Source organism: Thamnophis elegans, chromosome Z (assembly GCF_009769535.1).
Source record: "Thamnophis elegans isolate rThaEle1 chromosome Z, rThaEle1.pri, whole genome shotgun sequence".
NCBI classification, from domain to species: domain Eukaryota; kingdom Metazoa; phylum Chordata; class Lepidosauria; order Squamata; family Colubridae; genus Thamnophis; species Thamnophis elegans.
Window position 1 is genome coordinate 85,911,686 of NC_045558.1, and position 17,563 is coordinate 85,929,248.

The 17,563-nt window shown below is 41.9% G+C and overlaps 2 protein-coding genes across 3 annotated transcripts in view; both read left to right on the forward strand.

Annotated features, from left to right (window-relative positions):
* The window catches only part of ARHGAP27 (Rho GTPase activating protein 27), a 38,982-nt gene extending 38,058 nt beyond the window's left edge, over positions 1 to 924 (forward strand). The window contains exon 14 of the mRNA XM_032234586.1: positions 73 to 924. Within this exon, the coding sequence (XP_032090477.1) occupies positions 73 to 250 (178 nt within the window). The 3' untranslated portion in view covers positions 251 to 924. The remainder of the gene's footprint in view (positions 1 to 72) is intronic.
* Positions 925 to 3,132: 2,208 nt separating this feature from the next.
* The window catches only part of TMEM98 (transmembrane protein 98), a 34,603-nt gene continuing 20,172 nt past the window's right edge, over positions 3,133 to 17,563 (forward strand). Inside the window, exon 1 of one of the 2 annotated variants that reach the window (XM_032237230.1) lies at positions 3,133 to 3,256. The gene's annotated coding sequence lies outside the window, so the exon portion shown is untranslated. Of the gene's footprint in view, positions 3,257 to 11,564; positions 11,611 to 17,563 lie in introns of those variants that run through there. The other variant, XM_032237231.1, reaches the window with a different exon arrangement.

Consider the following 17,563-nt stretch of genomic DNA (forward strand, 5'->3'; position numbering starts at 1 on the left):
TCCACTTACTACTGGTGGCAAGACAGAATTGTTCTTATGGCTTCAAGGTGTTCTTCCTTTTTTTCCCCCCAGGGTTGTAGAGTTCCGGGAGAAGAACCGCATGTCTCTGCAGAGTATTGCGATTGTTTTTGGGCCAACATTATTGAGGCCACAGGATGAAGAAGGAAATATAGCAATGTATATGTTTTTCCAGAATCAGATTATGGAGCAGATCCTTAGTCAGACGAGTTACATATTCCCAGAAAGCTAGACATAGCACTGTATAACGGAGTGGCTTCAATGTGAGAACAACTCCTCCTACTGTAAGGAAAGAAGTGTCATTGGCTAGAGCCACAGATAGGGACAATGAAGCTGGGAGAGAAACATTTGGCAAGCAAGCAAATCATCTCTGCTGGATTCAAAAAGTTTGTTTTTGTAGGTTGGAAACATGGGTGAGTAAACCCTGTTGGACAAGTAATGGGCTAATTGCCTGGCATGGCATTCTGCATCAGTGATTTTCAACATTTTCGTTGATTACATTATTTGGTATGGGGAAAGTGTGGGGAAAGGGGAGGCTTTGTGAGTGAATCTAAAGATTTATTAGTAATTATTTTTCAAGCAATAACGCTTGTTCTGAAGGAGTTGAGGGAAGTAGTTAACAATTAATATATTTTTAATCTTCAGGAGACTTTCTTTAATGAAGTATTGTTGAAAATGTGAGATAGGCTTGAAGAAAGTCAGATTTTCATTTAGTTAACATTGATTACTCTGACCCCACCTTATTGACTGCAAGACATAAAATGTCACAGTACTAATATATGATCACAGTATTAGCATTGTAATTCAGGATACAGATTTGTTATATTATTTTCTGTATATCAGTTGCGTATTCCAATATATTTGTCAATTATCTGAGGTAAGATAACTTGCACTTTGAGATGAATAAAGTGGAATTCAACTTATCTGTCTATCTGATCCTTGGGTAACCAAGTTCAATATAATCACATATATATTTACTGTAAAAGAGGGCATCCCATAAACTGTAGAACCCGACAGTTATATCACCAACAATGGTTAGCAAAATGGCCAAAAGTAGCTCTTCAGGTTGAGTTGCAGCACCTGACCTCTCAAATACTGCATACTCCTTGGTTGGAAGCTGCTTAGAGAGTACAGCTGCCTCCTAGTGGCCTCTCCCACAGGGATGCACTGGGAATTTTAGCTGGATCTTTTTACCTCCAAGCTGGCCCATTTTCAGACAGTCTTTCATATCTTTTACTTTGTTCAGTTTTCTATAGAAAGACAAAGACAGAACTAGTTCAAGGGTATAGGCCACGTTGACGACACCACCACCTGCTGATATGAAGATTTGTTCTTTTAGAATTATTTGGAGGGTTTAGCATTTCCCCCCATTAAATGGCAGTATCTACTCATCCTTAGCCTAAAGCCAGCTTGGGACAGAAAGAATTCCAATCCTTCTCCTTTACATGATTTCTTTCAATATTCCATTAGGCTGAAAAGAACATCAGAGTATCAAATATACGCAGAAAGTTATTCTGCTGACAAATAAATGGCAAACATATCCTTACAAAAGCCATAAACTATTTTGGAGATAATTTTCTCTTTCAAAAGTGCAATAGTACTTTTTTTGGTCTGTCTTGATGGAGAGAGGAAGGCACTGCATTCAGGCTTTTTGATGGGTAATGAAGCTGACAGATCTAACATATTATCCAGGTCTTCAGTATCTGTAGCATTATTTTTTACCTCCAGCTACAACTACCCAAAGCATTCCTTTACAGAACTCATAAAATTTTAAAAGCCATGAGACAGTCATCTATACTCACTGTTTTTTCCTAGAAGGGTCTACTTTAGCCTAGGATTGATGGTGCAATTAATTCTGTGGTGTGTGTGTGTGTGTGTATACATTTATTAAGTAATAATTTATGATATAATACAAAAAACTGCCTCTGATTAGCATCAGGAAATATAGTTGGATAGCTTCCTTAATATAGTTTAATAGATTAATATAGTTTAATCCTACATATTTCTTCAGAAGCTAAAATTGAGATTCATATGCCTTAATTAGATAATAAAAATATGAATATCATACTTCTTTCATCTCCTCTACAAAACGTGTTTTTAAAATGGCTTTTACAGCTGGAAGTTTTTTTGTTCTACTGTGACTGCTCCTAAAGTAAACAGGTATCCAGTAAACAAATACACAATAATAACTTTTCAATAAAACATGCTGGCTGGGGAATCCTGGGAGTAGAAGTCTCAAAAGTTGCCAAGCCTTAAGAAAAGCACTAAGATACAATCAAACAGAGGAAGTGGCATCAAAGGCTTCATCAACTTGCTAATTATAACATTTCTTTTCTTGTGGACAGCTAGTGGCAAGGTTCTCCAATCTGGAAGCGGGAGTGGGGGTGGGGTGACAAAAGAAAAGACATCAGACTTGAGCAGGCAGAATGGAAGCACACTCAAATTTCCTTCTAGCTTCTGCTCTTCATTTTGCCATTGCAAAACTGCCATGGGAAGTTTTATGACAAAGGTTTGGAGCCCTCTGAGATACAAAGTTTACCAAATAAAAGTTGTTTTTTTATCTCTTGCCCAACCCTATTCAGTGAAATCATTATTTATGAAGGAGTCAGATTTCAGATTTCAGATTTAGTTTATTTGTATGCCGCCCTTCTCCGGGAGGGACTCAGGGCAGCGAACAACTCAGAAGGGGAAAAGGGGACACAAACACAATACACGTAATTAAAATACACAAGAGTCATACAGCCATACAAGTCGAGAGGGGAGGGGAACTCATCAACCCCAGGCCTGCCGGCACAGCCAGGTTTTGACGGCTTTCCGGAAGGCCTGGAGAGAGGTGAGGGTCTGAATCTCCGCGGGGAGTCATACAAATTCATTTACTATTTTAAGAAGTGGTGTGCAAAAATGGTTTTTTACAGTATTTATTAGACATATTGTAATATATTTCATTAATGGGTATATTGCAGATATTTTCTTCTGCAAGGAAGGTTGAACACCACATCTCAGCTGAAAGCACTCCACCCCAAATCCCTATGCATGGCCAGCCCACTTTCAAAGCTCGCCTCTGTCCATCTGGCATCTGTTCAGTTTTATCTTGCTCAGGAATGTAGGCAGGACTTAACAAGAAGGCTGAAAGAGTTGCACTAGCAGACAAGAGGCCTGTCTTACCTTCGAAGGAACTTGCTTGGAGGGGCTCTTGGCAAGTGAAGCAGTGTGGCCTCTTCCAGTACAAAATTCCCAGGTAAAGGGAAGAACTATTTTAGTGTGCACCCCACCCCACCCCCGTTGCCTCTAGGTGAAGCCTTTACCTTGTGGGAGGGGGTGATTCTCTAGCTACATTTGGGTGCATTTCCATTTACTTTTGCTAAAAGATCTGAAACGAGGCAAGAGTTTTTTAATCCCGCTTTTGTTTTAGGAGTAAGAAATGATCAGAGTTCACAGACTAATCCTTTTTTTAAAAAACCAGATGTTTTGTTTCAAAGAAGGCCACTGTTATGTTATGAGGGAGCTGTTGCAAGGGCAAAATTCCTAAGCTTTCTAACTGCCATGTTTCATGTCTCTCTTTAACGTTATGACTTTTACAAAGGGATTGTGTTGACAGTGGGTTTAGTAATATCCAGGCAGCTTCTCCGATAATAGTGACGTTGTGATGCTTGCATAAAAAGTGGAGATATAACAGAAACTGTTGGAAAACAATGAAAATAAATTAAGACTTTCCACTGTTCTTTGTTTAGCTTTAACAATTATAAGTTACCCTAAACATCTGGAAGTAGTATATGCATTCATGTTATAGTAGATTGCATATTCTACCAGATGTTTACACTGACTTTGGCATTTTTGCCCACCTATTAAGTCCTTTCCAAAGACATGGGATAAGTAGATACTGTGTAATAATATTAAATATATCATCAGGATGTAAGCTGTTCCAAATAAATCTGCCTTTTGCAATTGACTCATAGTACTTTTGTCAATTATGATGTTCAAGTGGTGCTCCAGATGCTTTGAAATTGCATCCTAGGCGCTTATTAATGTTGGTATCACTTTTGCATTCTTTTGCCACAGTTGTTCTATTTCTATTTGCAGTTATTTCTTTTTTTTAATGCATAAACATTTTGCATACAGTGTATCGTCAGGTCATATCATTTACAAAAGAAAAACAAAGAGAGAACAAAATAAGATATTAACACATATACTAGTAACAATAGTAATATAACAATAGTTTTGGCTCAATTTATCTTTATATTAGCTTATTCATAATTCTGTTAATTATATTAGCATATTTATAATTATAAACCATCTTTATATTTAATTCATACATAGCAATAATCTTTCTTTATCTATTTTCTATCTCTTATCTCTAACCCCTCATAAAATCAATTCAAGGTGGGTTGCTTCCGGTTTGGCCCAGATTGGGTAAATCGGTAGTGGCAGCAGTGGAAGGCTCCACCCGCCCACCCAGACGCTTCTGCACATGTGTAGAAGCAGCACGCATGCAAGCAAGTGAGCGTGCAAGCCCGAGAAAACCAGTAGTGCTGGGATTTGCAACCCACCTCTGATTTCAAGTAATATTCTGTATCTTCTTTGTCTTTTATTTTTAAAGTCAATTTATCCATCTTTGCACAGTCTAATATTTTTTCGAATTACATCCTCATCTGATGGAGTGTTCTCATTTTTCCAATATTGTGCAAATAGAATCCTTGCTGCTGTCAGTACATGCAAAACTAAATAAATAGTCCATTTATCATAAACCTCTGACATTATGCCCAGCAAAAATATTTCTGGTTTCCCATCTATATGTTACTTAATCATCTTTTCCAATATTTTTTTGCTTCATACGAGTCCACCACATATGATAATACGTGCCTGAGGTCTGATTACATTTCCAACATTTGGCAGACATATTACTAAACATTTTTGCCAATCTTGTCAGTGGCAAATGCCACCTATAAAACATTTTATAAAGATTTTCCTCATATGCGGTAGCCATTGTCAGTTTATAGTTCCTATCCCAAAGTTTTTGCCACTTATCTAATTTTCTCATATAACCAGAGGGACACAGTGGCTCAGTGGCTAAGACACTGAGCTTGTTGATCAGAAAGGTCATCAGTTCGGTGGTTTGAATCCCTAGCACTGTGTAATGGGGTGAGCTCCTGTTGTCCCAGCTTCTGCCAACCTAGCAGTTCGAAAGCATGTAAAAATGCAAGAAGAAAAATAGGAACCACCTTTGGTGAGAAGGTAACAGTGTTCCGTGCTCCTTTGGCATTTAGTCATGCCGGCCACATGACCACGGAGATGTCTTCAGACAGCGCTGGCTCTTCGGCTTTGAAACAGAGATGAGCACTGTCCCCTAGAATGACTGGCACATATATGCGAGGGGAACCTTTACCTTTATTATATAACCAAAAAAAAAAATGCCCATACAATCACTGTTTTTTGACTTGTTCCTCTTCCCTTTTATAACTTAGTAAATAGTTGTATATTTTAAATCCGTTTTTCATCTATCCTTAACAAGATCTTATCAAGTGTTGTTGGTTCTTTATAAAAAAAAACCATGTTTTCTTTATAAAAACCCCACATCTTTCTTGTATCTTGACCGTATTTGCAGATACGGCCACCACGCTAAATCCATTCCTTGGTTTTGTAATTGTTGTCTAGTTTTAAGTTCACCAATCTCATTTAAAATGTCTTTATAAAATACAATTTTTTCCAAGTTAATAAGATTTGGGTATATCAATGCTTTGGTATTTTCATATAGTTTTATAATTTATTTTTTCTCATACATGAAGCAAAGCATTCCTCACATACAGTAATGTCTTTGAAAATATCTATGTACCATATTCCTTCCGTACCATAAAAAAGCATGCCATCCTAGTTTAAGATCATGTCCCTCCAATAGTAGTAATCTTCTATGTTTCAAATTTATCCATTCTTTTAGCCATGTAAGTATTGATGCCTGATAGTATAGTTCACAATCTAGTATTTGACATTTGACATTTTATTAAGACTTATAGGCCGCCCTTCTCCCTGAGGGGACTCAGGGCGGCTTACAATCACAAAGGGAAGGGTGTGCAGTAACAAGAGACAAACAATAAGTGACCAAAAATAAAATGATAAACCACAACATGCGTTCAACAATCAACACTCGGGCGGGTAAATTGGAAACCTATCCCCAGGCCTGCTGGGAGAGCCAGGTCTTGAGGGCTGTGCGGAAGGTCTGGATGGTGGTGAGGGTACGAATCTCAACGGGGAGATCGTTCCACAGGGTCGGAGCTGCAGCAGAAAAGGCTCTCCTCCGTGTAGTCCAAACCTCCCATTGCTTTTAGACTCTTGTTGCATTTTGCAGTTTTATTCTTGCTTTTTTCCCTTGCCAGATCAAAATTGTTCTATTTTGTTTTTCGAAGTATTTTTTTTTCTATTTTTATCGGTATTGTTTCTAATTTTAAAAAAGTAATTTCTGTAGTATATTCATTTTTGTAGCACTATTTTCCCTATCAAAGATAAATATAAGTAGGTATAATCTTTATTGTCATTGTACTTAAATACAGCGAAATTGGTAGTTGTACAGTTGTAAGTTCTTCCATTTCTCCAGGTCCAACTTAATTTGTTGCATTAGTTTTATATAATTATCATCTTTAATTGTTGCACATCTTGCTGTTAAATAGATACCTAAATATTTAACTTTCTTTACTATCTGCCGATCTATTTTCTGTCAATTCTTTTTTTTTTTAATCTGTAAGGTTTTTAACTATTACTTTGGTTTTTTCTTTGCTTATTCTCAACCTTGCGACTTCTTCATATTCCTCAATTTTCTCTATCAATTTAGGACCAGTTTCTAGTACTCTTCTAATATAAAAACTAAATCATCTGAGAATGCTTGTAATTTATATTTTTCTTTTTTAATTTCAATTTTTTTTATTTCTGGATCTTGTCTAATACTTTTGGTTAGGACTTCTAGTGTTAATATGAATAGTAATGGACATAGTGGACAGCCTTCTCTTGTTCCTTTTTTTAATATTAAAACTTTCTGTCACATCTCCATTCACCATCACTTTAGCTCTCTGTTGTGTGTAAATTGCCTTTATCATATTTGTAAATTTTTCACCAAAGTCCATGCATTTTAATTGTTGCAACATAAATTGCCAATTTACATTATCAAATTCTTTCTGGGCATCCAAAAAAATTACTTCTAGTTGTTTTTCACTATGTATTTCATAGTACTCCCATGTATCCAAAATTATTCCAACACTGTTTCTAATTTGCCTCTTACCGTATTTTTCGGAGTATAAGATGCTCCGGAGTATAAGCCGCACCTAGCTTTGGGGAGCAAAACAAGGGAAAAATATCTGCCTCTGCCTTCCAGCAATTTGCCTCCTTGCAACAAACAGCAAACAGTACAGACACTATACACTGTTTGTAGTGTTATATTTCAGATTATACTTGTATAAATGCTGTTAAAATTGATGTGCTTTCTGGAAATATAGTATTCTCTGCTATTTAAAAGAATAGCACTTTTTAAAACAATAGCACTGGGCTTTTTCAGATCAAGCATTTATTTTAAAAAGCTTCTTCATTTTGCTAAGTTATCTAAAATAATAATAAAGCAGTCTTTAAAAAATAAGTCTAATAATTTGAACATTCTATAGGCATTTATAGTTGTTGACTTACCTCCTTGCAGCAAACAGCCTGATTTGAAAAAAAAGAAGAAAAAAAATCTGCCTCTGCCTCCCAGCAATTTGCCTAATGGAGCAAACAGCAAGTTTCATTTTCAATTTCTCCCGATTATCAGCTGTTTCAGGCTGCAGGGATTGCTATAGCCTATTGAAGCCTTGCAAGCCCCCGTTTGCTGCAAAGAGGTAATTTGCTGGGTGGCAGAGGCCAAAGGGTTGGGGCTACATTCAGTATATAAGACGCACCCAAATTTTCACCCTCTTTTAGGGGAGAAAAAGGTGTGTCTTATACTCCCGAAAAATACTGTAAGTAGAAACCTATTTTGATCAGAATGTATAAACTCAATTAGAAATCGTTTAAATCTTTCAGTGATTATTGAAGCGAATATTTTATAGTCTGCATTTAATAGACATATAGGCCTGTAGTTCTTTATTTGTGCTAAATCTGAGTCTTCTTTTGGGATCAAAGTAATATAAGCTTCTCCTGTGCACTGCTTGGAAAGTCAAAGCATGGGTTAAAACAGTCTATCTGCCCTAGGACTGAGTAAACTTTTCTTTGTCCATGGCTCCCTTTGCCTCAATGAGATCAGTTTAAAAATTCAGTCCACCACTTAGGACTAATTTGGGGGAGCTCCTCGGTTCTAGGTCAGATAGATTGGACTCTCCAAATTGTGCATAGAGAATTATCTCCCTTTTTTATTTTTGTATAGAACTCTCTTTAGGTAGATATAGGTAGACAAAGCTCAAAGGAAAAAACTTGTACCATTTGAACTGCTGAGGAGGGCTGCTGGATTCCAATGAACTGCTGGTCGCACACACTGTAGGTGAGCAAGGGGGGGTGGCAGGAGGCTTCCTGTCCATTTCTCCCAAGGCTCTGCTGTTAATAGTGCCCCCCAGAGCGCTTGAGGCTCTGGTGGTGTCAGCGGTTTCTCCTCAGCCCGGCATGCAAGGTAGCCATTTTCGTGCACTTTTTGCTGGTTGCTAACTGTCATCTTGGACTTGATGAGTGGTGGTGCGCGGTGGCAGCCATTTTAAAGTGACAATTTTGCATAGATTGCCGTTTGGAGCTGCTGGAAGATCCGCGAAGTTGCACTTAAGCCCCTCAGCTGCAGATCGCCGCTAGGGAGCGTTTGGCCTTGTACGGGACACCGGCAAGGTCTACCTTCCCACACTGACCACTCAAGGACCTTGAGCGCGGCCTGAGGAGGGTTTTGGCCAATGGGCGTCCCTCCTCTCAGACGTTGATCTGTGGGTGTTCCGTAGCCGGCTGGCTCGCGCCTGGTGCCTGTCTACTGCTACATTACTACCAAATGCTCCCTGGGCTTGACCCAGGGAGGATAAAGGCCTAGCCCTGTCCGCAGAGATGAAGGAAGTGATTGCCCAAGCAATCTCCCAGGGCATAGCTAAAGGAATCAGGCAGAAAGATGCCCATGCGGCAAGTACATCTAAATCAAGATCGCCCCCAGTTCAGGTCAGGGACCAGGCCGCAGCCTCTCCTGGCACCTCGGTTGCCACAGGGGAATCGTCTGGGAGGGTTAGGGTTAGGTACCACATTGGCCCAGGAAGTCCTGGTACACGGACCTTGTCAGCCTCTCCATCCAGAGACCATGGAGGATTCCTCAGGAGCAGATCTCCCTCAGCCAGGGGGTCGTCTGCCATCCGGATCCCCAGTGGCTCCAATTAGCCATCTGGCACTTGAGGGGGAACTCCTGAGGAAACTAAATCTGTCTGACAAGGTCATCAAGACTATTCAAGCATCCAGAAGACCTTCTACTACAAGAATATACGAAGCGACATGGGTTGCCTTTTCAATCTGGTGTTAGCATTACTTTCTTTTTCCTTTCCAATCTAAGTTAGGAGTCGGAAAAAGAAAAAGAAAAAAAGGGAAAAAGAACTTTCACTAAATATAGCCAACAAGAGGGTTAGAAAAACAGCTCAAAAGAAATACATCATATCTATATCTTTAAAAATATATTATTAAGGTATTCAGTCCAGTCTTTCTCTTCCAATTAAAAATAGTTATTTTCTTGCTTCATTTTCATTTTCAGCGGTTGTGTAATCCACTCAAAACTTTCACTCGCTGCTTCTGACATGGGGGCGGGAAGTAATAGTTCACTCCTTGTTTCTATCTGGGGTCTCCCTTCTTCACAAAAATATTTTGGTGAATTTAGTTTAAGTTCTGGGTAGAAATTTGGCAATCCTTACCCCAATCCAATACACTGTTTCTTTTCTGCTTTTCTTCATGCTTCCTTGTTTCAGCTGTCCAACCTCTGTTTCAACCATTAACAACCATCTTCTCCGCCTGTCAGGAAGATTTTCCTGGATCCCGCAGAGTGGACCGCCATCCACTTGCGATTTATGGGAGCCCTTTCAAGGTGACAGTTGGCTCCAAAGAGCTTCGAGGCAGGCAGAAATCAGCTGGGCTTCACAGAGCCCCGCTAGCCACAGCTGTTCTACTCCAATAACAAACATTATTTATTGACATTATATTACATTATTGATATTACAATATACTGTATCCTTGTAGTTTGTAATTTTCTCCAGTTTTTATTTATTTATTTAAAAAATAAATGACTACCCACAGTGATTCAGAGCTTACAGCAACTAAAAACCCACCCTAACCACCAAATAGGGGCAGCAGATGACTTTGTTTTAGCTTGAGGTCCCCAAACTCACTGCCAATCCATATTTTCAAGGCATTCCAGAAAAGTAACGAGATGGGAGCCAATCTTCTCTCCAGTGGAGTGATATACCATTGACAGGAAGCCATCAATTGCTCTTGGTTCCACCATGTATAATGGATGGGACCCACAATTTTCTTTCTATTCCACTGTTTCCAGGTATTGCATTCTCTATTATTAAGTGTATGTGGTCTACAGTAAGATTCACAATTTAAGATTAATGAAAACTTAATAATTCAGATCTTAACCAAGACCCTAGGAAACATTGAGATAGCATCTAAGAATATAGGCGGTTCCAGGCAGGGTGGCTCTTGTAAAATTAAGGTGTTCGGTAATGAAATACTGATAAATTCAGTATTTACAGATATCAAGGTAGCCTTTAGGGATCTGAGGGTTCCAATCACAATTGGATTTCTTTTCCATAAGTACCCAACTTCAGTCTGCAAGTCCAGATATTTCTTAATTTTATCCAATTGCTTCTCCTCAATTCTAGCATCACCAGTAATAGAAACATCAATGAAGCAACCTTTTTTTCTTTTCAATAATTATTATATCAGATATGTTACAAATAAGATGCCTATCTGTTTGGATCTTAACCCACTCATTTTCCAAAACTTTCTTGACTTAATGATTGTACTGCAATAGATTCCTCAACTTTTCAAATGTGAATCAAATAAAAATTAAGATGCCTTAAAAGTTAATCCAAGTTGTGCAAGAGTACAGGGAAACTGCATTTTTATATTAGACCACAAACACAGAAAATTATATGACCACCCACCCAGGAATCCAATGAGCAACTACCCCATTATATCTACTATAAGAACTAATTGATTACAATAATGAAATCTGCTTTATTGTTTTATAATGCAAGATTTATATAAACAGTATAATTTAAGTTCAGAATTGTCTTAATTTCGAATGTTTTGCCAAACATATATCCTATCACTGAATATCATATGCCTCTACTTTGCATGGTAACTGCAAACTATGCCATCCTCCTGCTCCATAATGAATGAGTATGCCATCCTTTTTTCCCATGAAAAGCCAATTGAGCCAATGTCTAGTGTCTGCCAGGCCAAAAGTGTTTCCAAGGAAGTTATCTTTTTCTTCCATGTGTTCTTGCGCTATTTGCTGTGGGTTGGGATGAGGGGGTAAAGGTCATGTATGACTAATGTTTATTTGCTCAGTTGCTTTCTTCACACTAAAGTTCCGGTAATGGTGGCAGATCCTATATTCCTACAGTTCAGGTGAGAATTTTTTTCTTTTTTAAAGCCTGTAGTTTCCAAAGTTAAATTTGTTAGGCTTCCTATAGTAAAACCTCGTTTCCAGACTTTTGTATTGTATGTACAGTATAACCAAGCAAAACACAATAATCTCTCATCTGATTTGCTTTAGCAACTTAGAACTGAAGGTGCTTCAGTTAAGGGTTATTATTTGGATTTACTTAATAAAATAAAATACAGTCAGTACTTAATAAAATACATCCAGACTTTAACTGATTATTTGCATATTTACCAATTTTTAAAATCCCCAAGGAATTGAGATACAGGTTTCACTTGTTAGCACTATTACATAACCTTTAAAAATCTTTCAAAAGTATGTCTGGAAGGAAAGCAATTTTCATTCAAATGTAATGCTTCTCTTTCAGATACAAAAGATTTTTTTAGTTATATGTGATTTCTAGTTATTAAAGATACTATATAAATTTAACAACAATGGTAATAATAATTAGCAAAAATTACTTCCTTTGCTGTTGATTTTTCAGTGGTAACTTGTTTTTTTACAATTAATTAGTGTAATGTAACCAATAATAAGACAAATTTATTTTAACCATAGTTAGATTTACAAACATTAATGGCCTGGCATAGACATGATGCTGAATTATGATATATAAACTAAAATTACTGGCTTTACACATTACGCTTTACCATAGTTGCTGTCAAGGAGCAGGGGAAATTAGAAGATTAAGGCAATTCAACTGAGTATAAAAATTTATTGAAAGCTTAAGCTCTCTAACGGAATCTGAGCTACTAACAAAGCAAATTGGCAGTAGATAAGAGTCAAAGGAATTCAAGATGGGCTGGACTTAGATCTCTTATGGGTACACAGGGACTCATAACTGATGAGGCATTTGACCCCCTCTCTTGGGCTCAGCCTGGTCATTTCCTACATCACTCCATATTGGCCCCTCTCTTCTTCCATGGGTTCTTCTATGCTGCTTTCCCCTTCCATCATTCAAAGTCTGGTTCTCGTGGGAAGTTGGCAAGGGTGGAAGGGAGGCAGTTTCAAAGGAATCCTCCTCCCACTTCTCTCCATGAGCTGGTGAATCAGGTGGTGGTTGCTGTAACATACAAACATCTTTAGAGGGTCCCTCCCTGCCCCTTCTCAGGAGTTGAAGGCCAGGTATGGAAGGTGCATCCTAGGTGAGTCTCCCTCTTCCCCCCAGAAGAATGGAGAGGGACTAGCTAACCTCTTCCTCAACCAGTTCCTTTAGTGAAATTGGCTGAGTGCTCATAACTTGGTTGGCCATGGCTTGTCAGGGAAGTGTTGGTGGAATTGATGAACTAAATCAGGGGCATCAACATACCATTCATTTTCCTAGGAGTGATTTGCAACCATGTAGCCTTTCCAATGAATCAAGTGCTAGATGCCTTTGCTTCTTTTCCTAAAGTCTGGTTCTCCCTCTATTATGATTGGCATTGGAGCATGTTGCTGGGATCTTATTGGGCTTGGGTGGCATCTTCAAAAAGTAATGCTTAATGAAATACTGGCCTTCCCATTTGTGGCAAGGAGGTGAGCTGAGAAGAGGTTAATCTTGACATTTAGTAGCTGGAAAAGTGCTTTCCAAAATCTAGATAAGAATTGCACGCCTCTGTCTGATCCAAGTACTAAGATCATGCCATGTTAGAGGAAGAGGTTATGTCTTTATGCTTGTGAGTATGTCCTGGTGCAGTTGGATAGCTTCCAATCTCTCATTGGTTGGTGGTGATTGATGAATCTGGAAATTGGAGGATTGGAGGATTGTTGTTGGTTATGGGATCTTTTGAACAGAATATACTGGTTTGCAAGAGAACTGATCTGGCATTAAATTCTTGGAGTCTGGGATGCATTTAATATAGAAATCAAAACATGAGAAGAATTGACTTCATCTGACTTCTCTGGGGGAAAGCGGGGCTTGGTTTGTTGCAATAGGTCCTGTGGTCAGTGTTGACCTCTATGGGAAAACATGCACATTCTAGGAAGGGTTTCCAGTATTGGGATGTTGATTTAATAGCAAGGAGTTCTTTATTAAACATGTTGTAATTGCATTGTGGGGCAGACAGGGCACTGGAAAAGAAGGCACATGGCAAGAGGTATGCAAAGAGCTGCTTTAACCTTTCCAAGGCTGATTGGTATATAGAGACCCAAGCAAATTTAATTCTGTTCTTCGTCAGTTGGGTCAGTAGTTTGGATTTATGAACAAAGTCTGGTATAAATTTCCTGTAAAAATTAGCAAAGCCCAGGAAACATTGAACATCTTTGGCTGTGTGAGGGAGCTTTCCAGTCTAGTATAGCTTGAACTTTCTGGAAAGCCACCTGGAGGTATATCTGTGTCATCAAGGTCACCTGAGTAGTGCAAATGGGTGTGGAGCTTTCTTGGAACTGTTGAAAGGACTGTGTTGTAGACTAGAGATAGATGATGTTATATCCCTCCCCCTTTGTGGAAGGAGGGCAGTTCAGTTTTGACATAGATGGTCTCTTTGACCTCTCTTTCAAACAACAGTCCTTTCTGTCCAAAATGTGGACTTTGCTGTCTTCAAAAGAGTGGCCATTGCCTTTAAAACACAGCTGGACTGCTGAATCTTGTCCTGATGAGTTGGTTCTACCATGTTGTGCACGTGGCTCACTGCATTGTACTGCATATACCTCATTGTTTGGTTTGTTTCTGAGTTATTTATCCTTGGAGTGGACAAGCTTCTGCCTTAGTGTATTCTTAGGTTTGAAGTGTGCACGTATTGTGTTGGTTAAAGATCCTCCTGAGCTTTCTGATATTCCAGCAATGTATGGAATTACATTGTTGCTTCGTTTATTGTTCTCTTCATTGTCTGTTATGGAGTTGCTCCTGTAGGGTCTTGAGATCTGATGAAAGACCATATGAGATAGCTACACGTCCTGAGGGCTCCCTTGATATGTTTTAGTTCTTTTTCTTTCCCATCTCTGCTGGTAGGCCTTCTGCTCAATGGTGTGGGGTCCTGATTCCCATTTTGTGCTCCAGTGGGTAGTGAGAATCAAAATATAAATATTGACCCGGGGGGGGGGGGGAGGTTCTGTAAACTTCAGTGTTAAAATCTCTGTCTGACAGCTGCACAGTCCAGGCAGGCTAAACTATTTTCCTTAACATCTTCCCATGTGCATTTGATATATCTGTCCACAGAGTTGATATGTTTGGTGAACACTTCTAATTCCTGTGTTTTGATCTTGACCCAAGTATCGTCCACTTACCTATACCAGCGAATGGGTGGAATTCCTTTGAAGGAGTCTAGGACTTTGGTTTCTGTTGAATACTAGCGCGGGAAATACAAGCGCGGGGATAAAGGACTCCCCTTCTGATTGGTTCCCGGGCGGAGCCGGTTCAATCCTCGCCCCGATTGGTCGAGCTAATCGACGGCCCATTGGCTCCTCGTTCAAACCCGGGGGTATAAATGTTTGGCGCGAACCACGCCACGTTGAATCGTAGTCACTCTGTTCTCAATAAAGGTTGCTGTTGCATACCCGCTTGTCGCGTCCCCTTCCCTTCGCTCCAAGATGCAAAACTGGCGACGAAGGTGGGATTCCGATTCCCGCGACCACGGAGTAGAACAAGCCAGCTGCCACCGCGTCTGAATCAGCACGAACGTTATCTCAGGCTGAGAACTCCGGCAGCGAACGCAAAATTTTCTCCGCCCTCTTCCTCCCCCCTCTCTGGCTCCACACCACGATGGCATCGGCGCTTCCTCCTTTCGCGCCATTCGGATCCGCCGGAGAATCATGGGACGGCTTCATGGAGCGTTTCGAGTGCTACTTAATCGCATCGAGGAACCAGGCACAGACCGACGAGGAGAAATGCAGTTTCTTCTTGTCTTGCTGTGAGCCCTCCATGTTCGCCTCTGCGAGAGCCCTGGCCACCCCGAGGCCAGCCTACAAACTCGGGTGGGACGAGCTGATGTCCAGGCTGAGGAACCACTACGCTCCCTCACCCTCTCTGATCGCACGCCGCTTCACCTTCCGCCGCCGAGTGCAGAAGCCCAACGAATCCATCAGCCAGTTTCTAGAGGCTTTGCGCACCGTGGCCGCCCAGTGCGATTTTGCAGACCTGGAGGAGAACCTCGTAGAGCAGTTTGTATGCGGGGTCCGCGACGCGCATTTGCGCAGCCGAATGCTCCGGAACCACAAAATCACCTTGGTGCAAGCCGTGGAGACCGCGCGAGCAGCGGAGCTCTCCGAACAATCCACGGCCGACATCGAACGCCTCCAGCTGAAAACCCCCGCGCAAACCGCCGCGGGGCCTTCCACCCAGACGAACCTCGTCGACGACCTCTCTCCTGCTGAAGACGAGGAGGAGGAAACCGTCGGACAAATGAGGACGCAGCCGAAGCGGAGGCCACACCAGCAACCACCGACGCCAGCTCAGCCAGCCTCAAACGCACCTTGCCGCGGATGCGGCGGCCGCCACAGCCGCACATCCTGCCCGTTCCGTTCTGCCGTCTGCCGCCGCTGCCGAGGAGAAGGACACCTCACCAGGGTCTGCCGGGCTCTCGTGCCAGCCCCATCGTTCATGCAGCCCAGCGACCAGCGCCAGGCACCGCAACGCCGCCAACAGCCACGTCCTGCGAGGCGAGCTGAGGACTGCCACTCAACCTACCAGCCCTCCAGCGCCGACTGCGTGGTCTACCAGGCTTCCCACGTTCCCGCCGGCGATCGCAAAATCAGCACCGCCGTCCGTCTCGAAGGTCAGCTTTGTCGAATGGAGGTGGACTCCGGGTCTTCCCGTTCTCTCCTATCTTGGGCCCTGTTTTCCCGCCTTTGTCCCGGGGTTCCCCAGAGCAAATTGCGCCCCGTCGGGGTCTCCCTCCTAGACTACCAGGGAAAGGGGATTCCCACGGCAGGAATATTCCACATCCGAGTGGAATACGGAGACTTTAAGGGGAAACTCCCAGTTCTAATCGTCAGGAACGATCTGCCCGCTCTCCTTGGGTTGGATTGGTTTCCCGCCTTGGGCCTCACCATAGAGGGGGTGCACAGAGTAGTTCCCCTCACCGTAGATAGCGTTCTAGACGAGTTCGCAGATGTGTTCGATGGGAAATTGGGCTGTTATAAGGGCACCCCCATTTCCCTCTGCCTCGATCCCCAGGTCGCTCCCATTAGGCTGAAGGCACGCAGGGTCCCCTTCGCATTGAGAGCAAAGGTAGACGCTGAACTTGATAAGCTTATAGAGCAGGGGGTAATCGAGCCCGTAGATCACGCCCGTTGGGAAACCCCCATAGTCCTCCCGGTCAAACCCGACGGATCGGTGAGAATATGTGCCGACTATAAGTCGACCATCAATTTGGCCCTGCAGGCAAATCCATATCCGGTCCCCGTAGTGCAACACCTACTCCACTCCTTAGGGCAAGGCTGCATTTTCGCCAAGCTAGATATGGCACAGGCCTACCAGCAGCTTCCCGTAGACGACGATGCGGCTACAGCCCAGACCATCGTCACCCACCGCGGGGCCTTCCGTTGCCGCCGCCTCCAATTCGGCGTTTCGGTTGCCCCGGGGATTTTTCAGAGCCTCATGGAGCGGTTGCTCCACGGGCTCCCAGGCGTCGTTCCCTACTTCGACGACGTCCTGGTCGCAGCCCCCAGCCACTCGGAACTCCTGAAAATACTGCGGGAGGTCCTCACACGTTTTAGGGAGGCAGGACTGAAACTAAAGCGCAGCAAATGCGAAATTGCTGTTCCCAAAGTAGAATTCTTGGGTTTCCTCATTGATGCCCAAGGCATCCACCCCACTCCTTCCAAAGTTGCCGCCATCAAAAACGCACCTGCACCCACCTCTAGGGCGGAATTGCAGGCGTTCCTGGGGCTTTTAAATTTCTACGCCCCGTTTATTCCCCACAAGGCGTCGCTAGCTGAGCCGCTACACCGACTGCTTGACCGGTCAGCGGCCTGGCAATGGGGTAGCCGTGAAGCGCACGCGTT